The following is a 15961-nucleotide window of genomic DNA, read 5'->3' on the forward strand; positions in this document are numbered from 1 at the left end:
TAAATGACCATATTATATATACGCCCAGCATTAACAATAATTTTATGTTAATTTTTTTTCGTAGTAAACAGATGATTTTCCTTTGAATAAACACAACAACAATGCATGTTGTTGTGTTTATTCAAAGGAAATATTACACATATTACATAAAAACTTGGAACTGTTGAGCTGCTGACCTAATATGAAGTCATTCTGTTCAGTAGTATTGGAGAATATATGTAGAAAAATTTTAAGTTCAGTTGACATCATAAAAAAATCAACACAGGAAATAGTTATCTGACAGATCTGAAAAGAGCTCATACATTATAACCCATCACTGCCAAGCTGCTGATCCAATATGATGCCATTGTTTTAATAAGTGCTCATACATTATAACCCATCACTGCCAAGCTGCTGATCAAATATGATGCCATTCTGTTTTAATTGTACTTTTGGAGAAAAATGTGACGAATTGTTTTGTTGAATAAATAGACAGACCAACGCCGAACGGACCAACAAGAAAAATTAGTTACAATTATAAAATAATCTACAACTAGATTACGGTAATTTACCATGATTTAGGATAGAAGTAAGTTATAACTAGATTACGGTAATTTACCATGATTTAGGATAGAAGTAAGTTATAACTTGATTACGGTAATTTACCATGATTTAGGATAGAAGTAAGTTTTAACTTGATCACGGTAATTTACCATGATTTAGGATAAAAGTAAGTTATAACTAGATTACGGTAATTTACCATGATTTAGGATACAAGTAAGTTATAACTAGATTACGGTAATTTACCATGATTTAGGATAGAAGTAAGTTAGATTACAGTAATTTACTATGATCTAGGATAGAAGTAAATCCAGATCACATGTAGCCAAGTTTAATTTCCCTCTATAACCATCCTTTGTATACAAATCCTAGACCATTCATAAATTCAAATTACTATAAACTCAATAAAAGCTGCACTTTATAAGTACAGAAAAACAAATCATTAACAAGACTGTAGTTCACAAATGTACTTTTAAGTAGCATTACCGACAGTCTGATTCATTTATTTTCTCCTCATTTATAAATGAAAGTTAGCCGTTTTTAATTTTTACAATTATTTTCTTTATCTGTACATTTCCATTTAATTAAATGTCAACATCTTTGTAGAAGTTTAAATGAATTGTGTGTGTTGTGAAGGACATAAATTCAAGTTAGAGAAGTGTTATAATCATAAAATTTGCTATCATTTTCTAATGAATAACTGATGTAATAATTTTAGAACTTCAAACAGTCGTTGATGAATAAACACAAAAATATTTCATTGTTATCATCTATTTGTTGTTACAAAATATATGCAACAGATTCAAAAGGACATACTTATTATCGTGTTTTAATATTTCATTTCATTTCTGTGCAATGCTTCAGAAAAGAACAATCAATTTGTATAATAAAGATTATGCACTTTTTTTCAAATGATGATATAGCAGAACAAAGACTTATGATTTGAGTCCTTTGACCATGGTATCCAATGGTGACATTTCTATAAAATATGTCTTTTATGCTAGAAGATCTATATTTGATGATAGGGACTCACTATAGCATTATTGTCATACAGACAACTAAAAGCCAGCACATACATGTACAATAAATTATTTAAAATTTGAATTGTTTAAAAGTTTTCCGAGTCTAAACATTTTGAGTTCTTGAATTCTGTAAATCGTTCAATAATTTTGTGTATACTGTGTTCATCGTGTACTTTGTTGTCTCTGGTACGGACATTAGCAGTCTTGTTACCAACTTCCTTCTCTCCAACAACTGAAACACAATTAATATCCACTGTATACATTAAAACAATTTATTCTGAATTGGTGTTAATAACTATAAAATGCTTCGCTGGGGCGCAGCTTGATACGACCGCAGAGGTCGAACCCTGAACAGTTGGGGCAAGTATGGACACAACATTCAAGCTTGATACAGCTCTGAATTTGGATTGTTATTAAATATTTGACACAGCATAGGTTTCTGACACAGAAAGAATGTGGTCTAAGAACTTGAATTTTTTTTAATTTACCTATTATGGTCCAATGTCCAAAATCAAAATACATGGTTAGATTCAGCATATCAAAGAACCCCATATATTCAATTTTTGTTAAAATCAAACAAAGTTTAATTTTGGACCCCAACTTGGACAAACTTGAAAACTGGGCCCATAATCAAAAATCTAAACACATGTTTAGATTCAGCATATCAAAGAACCCCAAGAATTCAATTTTTGCTAAAATCAAACTAAGTTTAATTTTGGACCCTTTGGACCTTAATGTAGACCAATTTAAAAAACGGGACTTAAAATTAAAAATCTAAATACACAGTTAGATTTGGAATATCAAAGAACCCCAATAATTCAATTTTTGATGAAATCAAACAAAGTTTAATTTTGGACCCTTTTGACCTCAATATGAACCAATTTGATAGCGGGGCCCACAAATAAAAAATCTAAATTCATGGTTAGATTCAGCATATCAAAGAACCCCATATATTCAATTTTTGTTGAAATCAAAAAAAGTTTAATTTTGGACCCCAACTTGGACCAACTTGAAAACTGGGCCCATAATCAAAAATCTTAACACATGTTTAGATTCAGCATATCAAAGAACCCCCCAAATTCAATTTTTGTTAAAATCAAACTAAGTTTAATTTTGGACCCTTTGGACCTCAATGAAGACCAATTTAAAAAACGGGACCCAAATTAAAAATCTAAAAACACGGTTAGATTTGGCATATCAAAGAACTCCAATAATTCAATTTTCGATGAAATCAAACAAAGTTTAATTTTGGACCCTTTTGACCTCAATATGAACCAATTTGATAGCGGGGCCTACAAATAAAAAATCTAAATACATGGTTAGATTCAGCATATCAAAGAACCTCATATATTCAATTTTTGTTGAAATCAAACAAAGTTTAATTTTGGACCCCAATTTGGACCAACTTGAAAACTGGGCCCATAATCAAAAATCTAAATACATGTTCAGATTCAGCATATCAAAGAACCCCATATATTCAATTTTTGTTGAAATCAAACAAACTTTAAATACTGGACCCTATCTTGGACCAACTTGAAAACTGGGCCCATAATCAAAAATCTAAACACATGTTTAGATTCAGCAAATCAAAGAACCCCAAGAATTCAATTTTTGTCAAAATCAAACTAAGTTTAATTTTGGACCCTTTGGACCTCAATGTAGACCAATTTAAAAAACAGGACCCAAAATTAAAAACCTAAATACACGGTTAGATTTGGAATATCAAAGAACCCCAATAATTCAATTTTCGATGAAATCAAACAAAGTTTAATTTTGGACCCTTTTGACCTCAATATGAACCAATTTGATAGCGGGGCCTACAAATAAAAAATCTAAATACATGGTTAGATTCAGCATATCAAAGAACCTCATATATTCAATTTTTGTTGAAATCAAACAAAGTTTAATTTTGGACCCCAATTTGGACCAACTTGAAAACTGGGCCCATAATCAAAAATCTAAATACATGGTTAGATTCAGCATATCAAAGAACCCCAAGAATTCAATTTTTGTTAAAATCAAACTAAGTTTAATTTTGGACCCTTTGGACCTCAATGAAGACCAATTTAAAGAAGAGTGCACACGCTGAAATGTCTCGCCTTCTTTACTAATCATTGATATTATGTTGATAGTCCTAAATATAAAGCTTTATTACAACTGTCACATAAACTTCACATTAACCAAGTAAACTAAACATTGACCAATGAACCATGAAAATGAGGTCAAGGTCAGATGAACCATGCTAGGCAGGCATGTACAGCTAACAATTCTTCCATACAACAAATATAGTTGACCTATTGCTTATAGTTTAAGAAAAACAGACGAAAACACAAAAACTTAACACTGAGCAATGAACCTTGAAAATGAGGTCAAGGTCAAATAAAACCTGCGTGACTGACATATAGATCATAAAATATTTCCATACACCAAATATAGTTGAACTATTGCATATAGTATTAGAAAAAAAGACCAAAACTCAAAAACTTAACTTTTGACTACTGAACCATGAAAATGAGGTCAAGGTAAGATGACACCTGCCAGCTAGACATGTACACCTTACAATCATTCCATACACCAAATATAGCTGACCTATTGCATGCAGTATTAGAAAAAAAGACCAAAACTCAAAAACTTAACTTTGACCACTGAACCATGAAAATGAGGTCAAGGTCAGCTGACACCTGCCAGCTAGACATGTACACCTTTTAATCATTCCATACACCATATATAGTAGACCTATTGCATACAGTATAAGAAAAACAGACCAAAACACAAAAAACTTAACTATAACCACTGAACCATGAAAATGAGGTCAAGGTCAGATGACACTTGCCAGTTGGACATGTACACCTTACAGTCCTTCCATACACCGAATATACTAGACCTATTGCTTATAGTATCTGAGATATGGACTTGACCACGAAAACTTAACCTTGTTCACTGATCCATGAAATGAGGTCGAGGTCAAGTGAAAACTGTCTGACGGGCATGAGGACCTTGCAAGGTACGCACATACCAAATATAGTTATCCTATTACTTATAATAAGAGAGAATTTAACATTACAAAAAATCTGAACTTTTTTTTCAAGTAGTCACTGAACCATGAAAATGAGGTCAAGGACATTGGACATGTGACTGACGGAAACTTCGTAACATGAGGCATCCATATACAAAGTATGAAGCATCCAGGTCTTCCATCTTCTAAAATATAAAGCTTTTAAGAAGTTAGCTAACGCCGCCGCCGCCGCCGCCGTAGCCGCCGCCGCCGCCACCGGATCGCTATCCCTATGTCGAGCTTTCTGCGACAAAAGTCGCAGGCTCGACAAAAACGGGACCCAAATTAAAAATCTAAAAACACGGTTAGATTTGGCATATCAAAGAACCCCAATAATTCAATTTTCGATGAAATCAAACAAAGTTTAATTTTGGACCCTTTTGACCTCAATATGAACCAATTTGATAGCGGGGCCTACAAATAAAAAATCTAAATACATGGTTAGATTCAGCATATCAAAGAACCTCATATATTCAATTTTTGTTGAAATCAAACAAAGTTTAATTTTGGACCCAAATTTGGACCAACTTGAAAACTTGGCCCATAATCAAAAATCTAAATACATGTTTAGATTCAGCATATCAAAGAACCCCATATATTCAATTTTTGTTGAAATCAAACAAAGTTTAAATACTGGACCCTATCTTGGACCAACTTGAAAACTGGGCCCATAATCAAAAATCTAAACACATGTTTAGATTCAGCAAATCAAAGAACCCCAAGAATTCAATTTTTGTCAAAATCAAACTAAGTTTAATTTTGGACCCTTTGGACCTCAATGTAGACCAATTTAAAAAACAGGACCCAAAATTAAAAACCTAAATACACGGTTAGATTTGGAATATCAAAGAACCCCAATAATTCAATTTTTGATGAAATCAAATAAAGTTTAATTTTGGACCCTTTTGACCTCAATATGAACCAATTAGATAACGGGGTCCACAAATAAAAAATCTAAATACATGGTTAGATTCAGCATATCAAAGAACCCCATATATTCAATTTTTGTTGAAATCAAACAAAGTTTAATTTTGGACCCCAATTTGGACCAACTTGAAAACTGGGCCAAAAATCAAAAATCTAAATACATGTTTAGATTCAGCATATCAAAGAACCTCATATATTCAATTTTTGCTAAAATCAAACAAAGTTTAATTTTGGACCCTTTGGACATTAATGTAGACCAATTTGAAAACTGGACTTAAAATTAAAAATCTAAATACACTGTTAGATTCGGCATAACAAATAAATAAATGTGATCAAAGATTTTACAAATCTAATGCGCCATACTGTGCAATTAAAGATTACTTCTTTAAATTCTTTTTCCCCCAAAAAAATTCTTTCCCTCAAGATATGGTCATAATCTCAATTCAAATTTCCAATGGAGTTGGCAACCATAATTACCCATTTAAATTTACCATAGTGCTAACTTAATCTATTTTATAATAGAATTAATAAAAATATAGTGTCAAATCTTTCATATGGATTTTTTTGTAAAAAAAAAAGATGAAAACATTTGCAGATATTTTTACTGGTCTTCCGTTATAAATATGCATATACATAATTTAATAGCAGTGTAAGGGAAGTAACCAAAACGTTGTATTTGGATTACCTCCCTTACACTGTTTTAGATTATCTTTATTGTTCATTAACCATTACTTTCTACATAATTTAAAAGCAGTGTAAGGGAGATAATTTCAATGATGTATTTGATTTATCTCCCTTACACTGCTTTAAATTATGTTTTGTACTAAAGTATTTGTCCATTAACCAGGACAACCTTGTTTTTCCCCCTTTTTTGCCCCTAATTCCTAAACGGTTTGAGCCATAACCCCCCAAAGCAAATCCTAACCATCCCTTTGTGGTATGGAAACTTGTAGTATAATTTCAGAGAGATCCATACACCGTTCCACAGTTATTGTCTGGAAACTAGAAAATGCTCATTTTTGGCCCCTTTTTGGCCCCTAATTCCTTAACTGTTGGTACCATAACCCCCAAAATCAATCCCAACCTTCCTTTTGTGGTATTTAACCTTATGGTAAAATTTCAAAAAGATCCATTCACTTAAACTAAAGTTAGAGTGCGAAAACCAATATGTATTCGGACGACGACGCCGGACGACGACGCCGACGCCGGACGACGACGACGACGACGACGACGCCAACGTCATACCAATATACGACCACAAAATTTTTTTGCGGTCGTATAAAAATGGATGATTCAATTTTAACCAACGGATGAATTCTTGGCATTAAATTGATATTCTAGGCGAAACAATTTCTATCAACTCCAAAAATAAAACAATACCATTCCTCTTATAGTCAAAATTTACTTCAGATTTATTTGCAGATATATTTTGCATGCATTTTTGAATGAATAACTTTCTAACAGTAGAATATTCCAGAAATATTTATACTACCAGGTACTTAGATCCAAAGAGATATCCAATTCTGTTTGAAATCGCATTGAATCAAAAAATAAATATTTAAATATAGTTAACATCAATCTTAGATTTCCATGTAAATAATAATTACAGACAATTGCCTTTATTTTCTAATATGGTTCAAATATTATTATTCTTCTTGATTACAACGTCTTTCTCCATATACTCTTGGATAACCTCCATATGGAGTATGTAAGGCAGTTATTTATCTTCACTCGTATAATAACATTGTCATTAAAGAACACCATTACATAAAATTCAACAAATAATGTTATATAAACTGTTGACACAGAGATATGTCTCGCTTGTCAGCATTAAATTCAGAAAAAACAATCTGATGGACAGCAACATTGCTTATTAATTCAGACACTGGACCATGATCTAGTGGGCAGGGCCTGAAAATGGTTGACAAACTGATATGTACAGGCAGTAATGTAACTTTATAGAATTTGTCTTTGTTTTTTTGTAAGTAGTTCCTATCAATCTAACTTAAGCAGAAAACTTAACATTGAAAATTGCTAATTAATTCACAGTCACTGGACCATGTCCTCGGGGCAAGGCTTCAAAATAGTCATCAAACTGATGTGTATTGATAGTAATGCAACTTTATACAAAGTATCATTGATCTATCACAAGTAGTTCTCATCAAACTGACTTAGCAGAAATCTTAACATTGAAAATTGCTAATTAATTCAAAGTCACTGGACCATGACCTAGGGGGCATGGCCTCAAAATAATCTTCAAACTGATATGAACTGATAGTAATGCAACTTCATACAAAATATCATTGATCTATCACAAGTAGATCCTATCAAACTAACTGAAGCAGAAAACTTAACATTGAAAATTGCTAATTAATTCAAAGTCACTGGACCATGTCCTAAGGGGTATGTCCTCAAAATAGCTATAAAACTGACAATATCGTTGATCTATCACAAGAAGATCCTATCAAACTAACTTAAGCAGAAAACTTTACAATTGTTGATGCCGTCATCATCATCGTCGTCGCCGGAAAAGCAATCCCTATGTCTCGCTTTCCACGCAGGCCACACAAAACTGACAGGAAGTAGGTGTCTGACTGTCCTGATGATACAACACATCACTGTCGAACACATAAAAAAATATGACATCACTCCGTAGTACCTAAGATAAGTGATGGAAATATTTGTAAGACCAATGGAGAGACATACGGATAAGATGAATGCAATATATATATATGATAATTCTCATTAAAACAGGAAAATTTAAGTCATTTTATGTTGTTTTCAATCGCATATTTTAATTCAGGAATTCAATATGGGAAACTGTGCAAAGCATTATTAATTTTCTTATTAGGTGTAGAGATGTGGTATACATACCCAATATAAAGTTATACTGTGCTAATTGAGAATTTCTTATTTTCTTATTAAGTGTAGTGCTATGGTCCACGTCAGTATCACACAGAAATCCAGCATCATGGATCTGCTTCTTAACCTATAAATACAATACATATATAATATAGTTTCTCTGACAGATATAAGGGATCACTTTCTCACATGTTTGTCTTTGGTATATATTTGTCTCAATTGTAATCTTTTTCCTTATTAATTTATGTAAATAATTATAGTTATAAAATATCATTACAACTGCCTTGAAACTTGAACAGTTTTGGATAGTTTGAAGAATTCAATTTAAAAAAAAAAAGTATACAAAAGGCATTTACAAATTAAGAAGAAAGTTTTTGCCTTGAAGAGCTTATATGATAATCAATAACAACCTGCAAAATCATAACTATCTCTCTTACATTTTAAGTCACATGTTTTCCTAAAATCAGGCAAATTCATAACTTTTGTATTATATATTGGCATTCAGATCTGATTACAAAATAACTAAAATCACAAGAGTTTATAATAGGACTGCTCAAACTCCACAACTTGTACTTTTAACCTTTACTGCATTGATGCAACAAACAGGTGCTTTACAATGACACATTGTTAAAGTGACAACCATAAAACTTTGAGTCACAACTTACCTCTTCTGCATAAGTGTCATAGACAGGTGCTACAGGAATAATGACACACTGTCGAGGTGATAACCAAAACGGCCATTTACCACCATAATTTTCTGTCAGAACGGCAACCATTCTCTCTACAGAGCCCAGAATAGCTCGATGGATCATCACAGGTCTCTTTTTCTCATCAGCTTCACCACTATGAAAGATAAAAATTGTAAAAAGAATTATTATGAGAGAATAGTTGGGAGTCTATTCTTAGCCTGTTTTTTTTATAGTTTAAATCATCTCTTGTACTGTCACTCTCTCAGTTATTGTGACTTAGTTTTGCAGTCATATTGTGAAATAAACTTGTAAATGCATGACAAATTCACTTGCTTCCTGCCTTTTGTTGTTGAATTACTGTCTTATAAATGTATCCCCTGTATAAGTGTAGTAAAATATAACCAACTAGACATTATTGAGATGGGAGCCATCTCTGTGGGCCCCGCTGTAAAAAATAGGTTACTATTTGACTATTAAAGGTGTTAGTGGTTGAATCTCTTAGAGCAGGTTACATGTGCTACAGTACACCGGATGCACTTTACACTTCATTTTAGAAATATAATATAAAAGAAAATAAATGGGGAATGTGTCCATGGGACACAGATGATGCCCCCACTTGCATATAACGTTATAAAGGGACATAACTCTAAGAACTGTAAAAGTGACGTTACCCAAATTTGTACTTGAACTGACTTTTGTGGTTATAAGCATTGTTTATAAGTTTCATAACATTTATTTAAGGCAAACTGAAGTTAGAGAACAGAAACGAATATTTCAGCAATTTTTCCATTTGTAAAGGGGCATAACTCTAGAACGGTAAAAGTGACGCCACTAAAATTTAAACTTGATACTGTAATCAGGCTTGTATAGTTCGCACTGGTACATAGTCCGAATCCCTTCTCCCCATGAATTTTCAGGTAAAAAAAAATTTTGTAACTGTTAGAAAAGGTCTAATGAAACTCCGGTAGTTTTAAATCGTGTGTGGTCGTTTTTTTGGTATTTTCTTGGAAAAATCTATTTTCCATCACAAAACCGAAGCTGAAACTGCTTGTAAATGGTTCTAAAACTCTTTACGCTGGTTAAAATAAGTCTAAATCACACAAAAAACAATTTAGTAACGTTGTGTATGTTTAAACCGGAAGTTTGAAAAGCACGTGTAAAAGATGAAAAACCCGGTGAGAGTTGAAATCCGTACATAATAGATATCACTATAATACAACTTTGAAAGTAAAACAGTTCCCTCCTTATGTAAAACAGTGTTTAATATATCTATCACATTAATGTTTGAAGGGTCTTGAGCTAATACAAAACATATTTGTCAGTAGGAAACACCAAAACCGAACGAATAACAGATTACGTTTTGTAGTTTACACATCGTAAGCTGGTTTACAGTTGTCTTCTTTTACTTTTTTTGTATGATTTCATTCAGGCAGATACCAGTTTATATTTAGCAATGCATTGAAAAGAAACGAGAATTTTGTAATGAAGTATTTTATTTTTAAATTTATCAGTATTAATTTGATATTGAATAAAAATAACTTATTAATATGGATTGGGTAAAATTGTGGGTTTGAAAAATGATAAGAGGGCCCTCTACAATGTCAATAACAAACATGGTGGAACGTAAACAATCCACATCGCGAAATCAAAATTTTCTCTCTTATTTCTTGCTTATTGTACTCTATAGTCCGCACCCCTGCTGTCTAGGTCAATTTTGGAGAATAAAACCGCGGACTATACAAGCATTTTAACGGTATGTGTTTTGTGGTAATAAGCATTGTGTATAAGTTTCATAACATTTGGTTGAGGCAAACTTAAGTTAGAGAACGGAAACGAAAAATTCAGCAATTTTTCCATTTGTAAAGGGCATAACTCTAGAACGGTAAAAGTGATGCCACCAAAATTCAAACTTGATCTGTGTTTTGTGGTAATAAGCATTGTGTATAAGTTTCATAACATTTGGTTGAGGCAAACTAAAGTTAGAGAACGGAAACGAAAAAATTCAGCAATTTTTCCATTTGTAAAGGGGCATAACTCTAGAATGGTAAAAGTGACACCACCAAAATTCAAACTTGATCTGTGTTTTGTGGTAATAAGCATTGTGTATAAGTTTCATAACATTTGGTTGAGGCAAACTAAAGTTAGAGAACGGAATCCAATTTTGGGACGTACGCACATACAGACGGACAAGGGTAAAACTTAATGCCCCCTCCACTACGGCGGGGGCATAATAAAACTTCTTGAAATAAACAAAGGTTATTTCGCATTACTTGTCAAGCCAGAATTATGCCATTTAAATTGTTGGAACTTTGTACTGTATCTGTATTCACATTAAATAGTTCTTGTCTTTACCTATTAAACAGTCCATTTTTTAAAGTACAGTAAATATTTTTATCATGTGGAAATCTATACATCAGTAGTCCTAGGCTCGACAAAAATACATCAGATTGAATTATTTGATTGGTTTAAATTTGTTGTGTTGATTATCTCCCTATCTTGGTTTATTTTATCTTTCAGAGTGATAACACAACATGTCCTGGTGGAGTAATATCTCCACATATAATTACTCACAAGAGAAAAGAACTAAGCCAGTTGTATGGATTGATGGGAAAAGACATAAAGATGAAATCTGCAGCAAATATTAAGGACTACAATGACAATGATCAGCATCAGTTTTTGTGTGGTATAAAATGTGTATGGATAAGCTGATGTGAATCACTTTTTTTAAGTTATTACATAGTCTCGTAATGTGCTGAGAGTGATTTTATTCTATGTTTTTAGTTAAAGTGTTATATTTGATCACATGAGTTGCACATACATTATGACACACCCTCTAGTGTTGGTTAATATACATGACAAGTACAAACTTTGAAATCATAACAGTTCTCAAGATATAGAGCGGACACAATCTTTACCATAGGACATGGGGTTGTCAACTGAAACCAAAGTTTTTGACCTTGACCTTTGACCTAGGAAGTTTTTCATACATTATGACACACCCTCTGGTGTTGGTTAATATACAAGTCAAGTATAAAGTATGAAATTATAACGGTTCTCTAGATATAGAGCGGACACAATTTGTTACAGACGGACAGACAGACTAATCACTTTAGGGCGACCTGCCACTAGGCGGGGCCCTAATTATTGCATATTCATGTGACCTTACCTGTTGAAGTTAAGATTAAATCTGATGGGTAACTGAAAGTCTAACTGTATTGTAGCACACTGATGTGATCTTTTCAAGGCATCCATAATGTGTACATCTATCTGTAATTTAAAAATTAACAATTTGTTCCAGTTATCAAGAGTTACTTTTACCATTTTTTTGTTGATATGACTGGGAGAATTTGGCATTGATGGTAGATTTTTGTTTCTGTTATATTTATTCACAACTTTTAAAGATTTAAGAATTAGAAGCTTGACATATTGTATATACATCCCTGTCTATTGTTGAAGACTAACTGTTGACCTCTAGACATCTATTGATTATTTTTGTTTTTGTTTAGTTGCCGTCTCATTTATCCAAACCACACATCTCCTTTTATTGGTGTATATCTACAACCTTCAGTCACTTGTTTTCAATAAGTTTATATTTTATCTAACATATCTTTTTCAGACAATTCCTGGAAAGAATATATCATTAAAACATACACTTGTAATAAATTGTGTTCATTACCCATCAATATGATTTCTAGGGAAAGAACTATAAAAGGAATGCCCTTCCATATCAATAGTAAGTTTACCTCTTAAAACAAAGCCTAGAAAATAGATATTTAGCCTTGAGAGCTGAAAGGTCAGTTTACCTCACTGAGCAATAGTAAATAATTTTGCTTTGTGCCATTTACCTTGTCCAAAATTTAGGTCACTCTATTGTTTTTGTGATATTGTTAATGTTGATTTATTTTGGGTCATTTTAGGCCTTTTAATTGCATTTTACATTACATGGTAGTTCTTTTGTGATAAAAGAAAATGCTATCTGCCTGTCTGTTACGGAAATAGACTATGCAAAAATTTTTTCGTAATTTTGGATTTTTTACCAAATTTTTTTTTAACAAAAATAAATAAATTTCGCATCAATTTGTGATTGTTTGCAAAATTTTGAATTTTTTTTCCCACCAAACTTATGTTGTTTTTTTTTCAATATTCCCTTAATAAAGTTAATAGTCAAAAACTATCTTAAGCTATCTGTGTACTATTACAAAATTTAGTGTCAATAAACCTTATACTTTTACTCCGTCAGTTTGGTCATGTCATAAAAATGCTTTTTCCTTTATTTAAGACAAGATAAATGGCATGAAGCCAAAATTAATCAACTCCTATTGTATGAATGGGATAAACTAACTTTTTAATTCTCAAGGCTAAATATCTATTTTCTAGGCTAATATACCAATTTAAATGATAACATAGAATTGTAATATGGATGATACAGATGTTTTCAAATGACCATAATAATAGATTAATGGTAACACTGCACTCCAGAACTTATAGGTTTGAACGAAACTTTCCTTTAAAAAAAAACCCAACACCTTCATTTCAAAGATTCTTAATTGCAAATATACACTTACCTTAGGGCCATAGAAAGCACCATCTCCTGGATTCAGGGTCCATTTCAAACCAGATGCATCTAAACATTCTGTCAATGCCTGTTCAACAATTTAAACAATTAAAGTTCTGGTCATGATCAAGCAAGCTTTGCAATTTTCATATAGACTTGTGATAAATTTGTAATTAAATATTTTTAAAATATCAAAGAATTGTTCCTTGTAGTAACCAATTTTATTCATATTTCAGTGACTTTACATTTGAAGATCTGTATCAAAATTTATTCCTTTCATACAGTTGAAACCTAATTATGAGTATTTCTCCTTTTGGGAAGTTGTATGGTTAAGATTCAATTAACAGCAATGATTGAAAGACAAACACTTCCCCTGTTGATTTCAGTCTGTGGTGTAAAGCAGTAGTCTCAGTTTAGTACAAATCATCTATGAGTAGTCATATTTTCTATTTCTAGAGCACAAACATATTAACTACAGATATTTTTTTTCTTTCTTAACTGGTATTGCTGGATAAACAATTAAGTGCTTTGTAAATGTCGATGACTGATGTACCTACTTACTGAATGCATTCAAAATATGAAGGAACTATAAATTGTCTTAATTTTGCAAGGTGTGTTTTTTTTAATTTCGTGTCAATAAATCTTTTGAAGGGATGACCAACTTTATCATTGGTTCAATAGCTTTATCTCAAGCATCAACACTTTACCAAATAAATCCTGATAGGACATACAAGCCCCAGAATATCATATCAACTAGGAGATATGTACTACATATCAAGGTGCTGCTGGAATGTTGCTTTGCAAAAATTGAAAGTTCACAATAGGAAAATTGAAATCATCTCTTTAGTATTGAAGGTTTGTACTTAACCAACCCTCACTGTCTTTATTTCTTAATGTCCTTCTGCATCAGTTTTAATGTGTTAGTAACTACAGTGCTAACAAAAACATACAATGTTATATATGTCTTTTGAATTTTTTTGTCTTTTATCAGTTACCTATATATATAGCTATTCCCCACATTTCTGTATATTATGAATGGTTTTACCCACCTTTTCTGCATCATTCCATACTTCTATTTCCCCTAAATATTTCTCTGGTCTGGTAGATAATTGTAACTCAAAAGTGAAACCAAAGGTATCATATACAGTCTTCATGAAGTCTAAACATCCAGCCATTTCTTCTTTTATCTATAAATAAGACAGAAAAAAATATTGTCAAATAAGCATTTTATAGAAAATCATATTTTTTGCAGAACAAATTGACCAGCTTAGCTGCACAGTCTTTTTATACAACATAGTGTTGATGATATAAAGATCAAAGATAGACAACTTGTGTCAAGGACCCCTTCCCCCAGGACAAAAGCCCCTGGTTTATAATAAAATATCAACCTTCACTTATCAAACTTGTCTGTTTTTTTTTCTACTGCTCCAATTCAACACTTATGTCACATATTTTATTTGACTTTTTTTTTACACAAAATATATAACTGCTCACCTGATCTTCTCTACAAAATATATGAGCATCATCTTGTTGGAAACGTCTCACTCGGGTCAGACCACTTAATGCTCCAGATAACTCGTTTCTGTGTAATACACCAAAATCTGCCATCCTTAAAGGTAACTCTCGCCATGATCTAGGTCTGTGATCAAACATTAAGCTGTAAAGGTAAACATATCTTAATTATTCTTAATCTCAATGCACAAGTCAAGGAAAGATAACACTGACATAAATTTGACTACTTTTAGTTAGTTGTATGTGGTTTCATTGTACTGCCTATACAGGTTATTGATGGAGGAAAATGGAGTGCCTGGTGTAAACCATTACCAAGCAACTGACAAATATATCACATACCAGTATAAAACTAGAAAACTGACATGTCAGCAAGGGCCCTTCTTGCACATCTATGTGTGCAGCAAAGAAAAAACATATTACTCATCAAAGCCATTCAAATTCATCAGGTATCAATTTTCTTAAATTTTGCCACTCAATTTACAGTGTATTTGTGAATGTCTGTACACGAATATGACTTTTCATGCTGATTTCTTATTTTATTTTTTACATGTTTTTCTTATATAACCATAAGTTTCAGTGTACAGGAATTCAGTTTCTATAACAATAATTTTTGAAGCATTCATTTCTGTTTATTACTATTAAAACTTACCAATGTCCAGGACAATTCATTGGTTTCAATGCAAACATTTCTTTATCTACTTCAAATTTAAATATATTATCCTGTAACAGAGTAAGACAGAATAAACTGACAGTGTTGTAGCATTTTTATGTACTTTATGATATAATAGACATACATTTA

At 32.1% G+C, this 15961-nt stretch overlaps 1 protein-coding gene across 2 annotated transcripts in view; it reads right to left on the bottom strand.

Moving 5' to 3' along the window:
* Positions 1-531: 531 nt before the first annotated feature.
* Positions 532-15961, bottom strand: part of LOC127732958 (threonine--tRNA ligase 1, cytoplasmic-like) — a 36608-nt gene continuing 21178 nt past the window's right edge. For both annotated transcript variants that reach the window (XM_052242187.1, XM_052242186.1), the window contains exons 12-19: positions 15812-15882; positions 15145-15307; positions 14700-14837; positions 13661-13738; positions 12262-12362; positions 9072-9249; positions 8419-8533; positions 532-1794 (exon numbers count right to left, since the gene is read on the bottom strand). In XM_052242187.1, the coding sequence (XP_052098147.1) occupies positions 1649-1794; positions 8419-8533; positions 9072-9249; positions 12262-12362; positions 13661-13738; positions 14700-14837; positions 15145-15307; positions 15812-15882 (990 nt within the window). In that variant the 3' untranslated portion in view covers positions 532-1648. The remainder of the gene's footprint in view (positions 1795-8418; positions 8534-9071; positions 9250-12261; positions 12363-13660; positions 13739-14699; positions 14838-15144; positions 15308-15811; positions 15883-15961) is intronic.

The sequence above is a fragment of the Mytilus californianus genome, unplaced genomic scaffold (genome assembly GCF_021869535.1).
Source record: "Mytilus californianus isolate M0D057914Y unplaced genomic scaffold, xbMytCali1.0.p SCAF_3, whole genome shotgun sequence".
Lineage (NCBI taxonomy): Eukaryota > Metazoa > Mollusca > Bivalvia > Mytilida > Mytilidae > Mytilus > Mytilus californianus.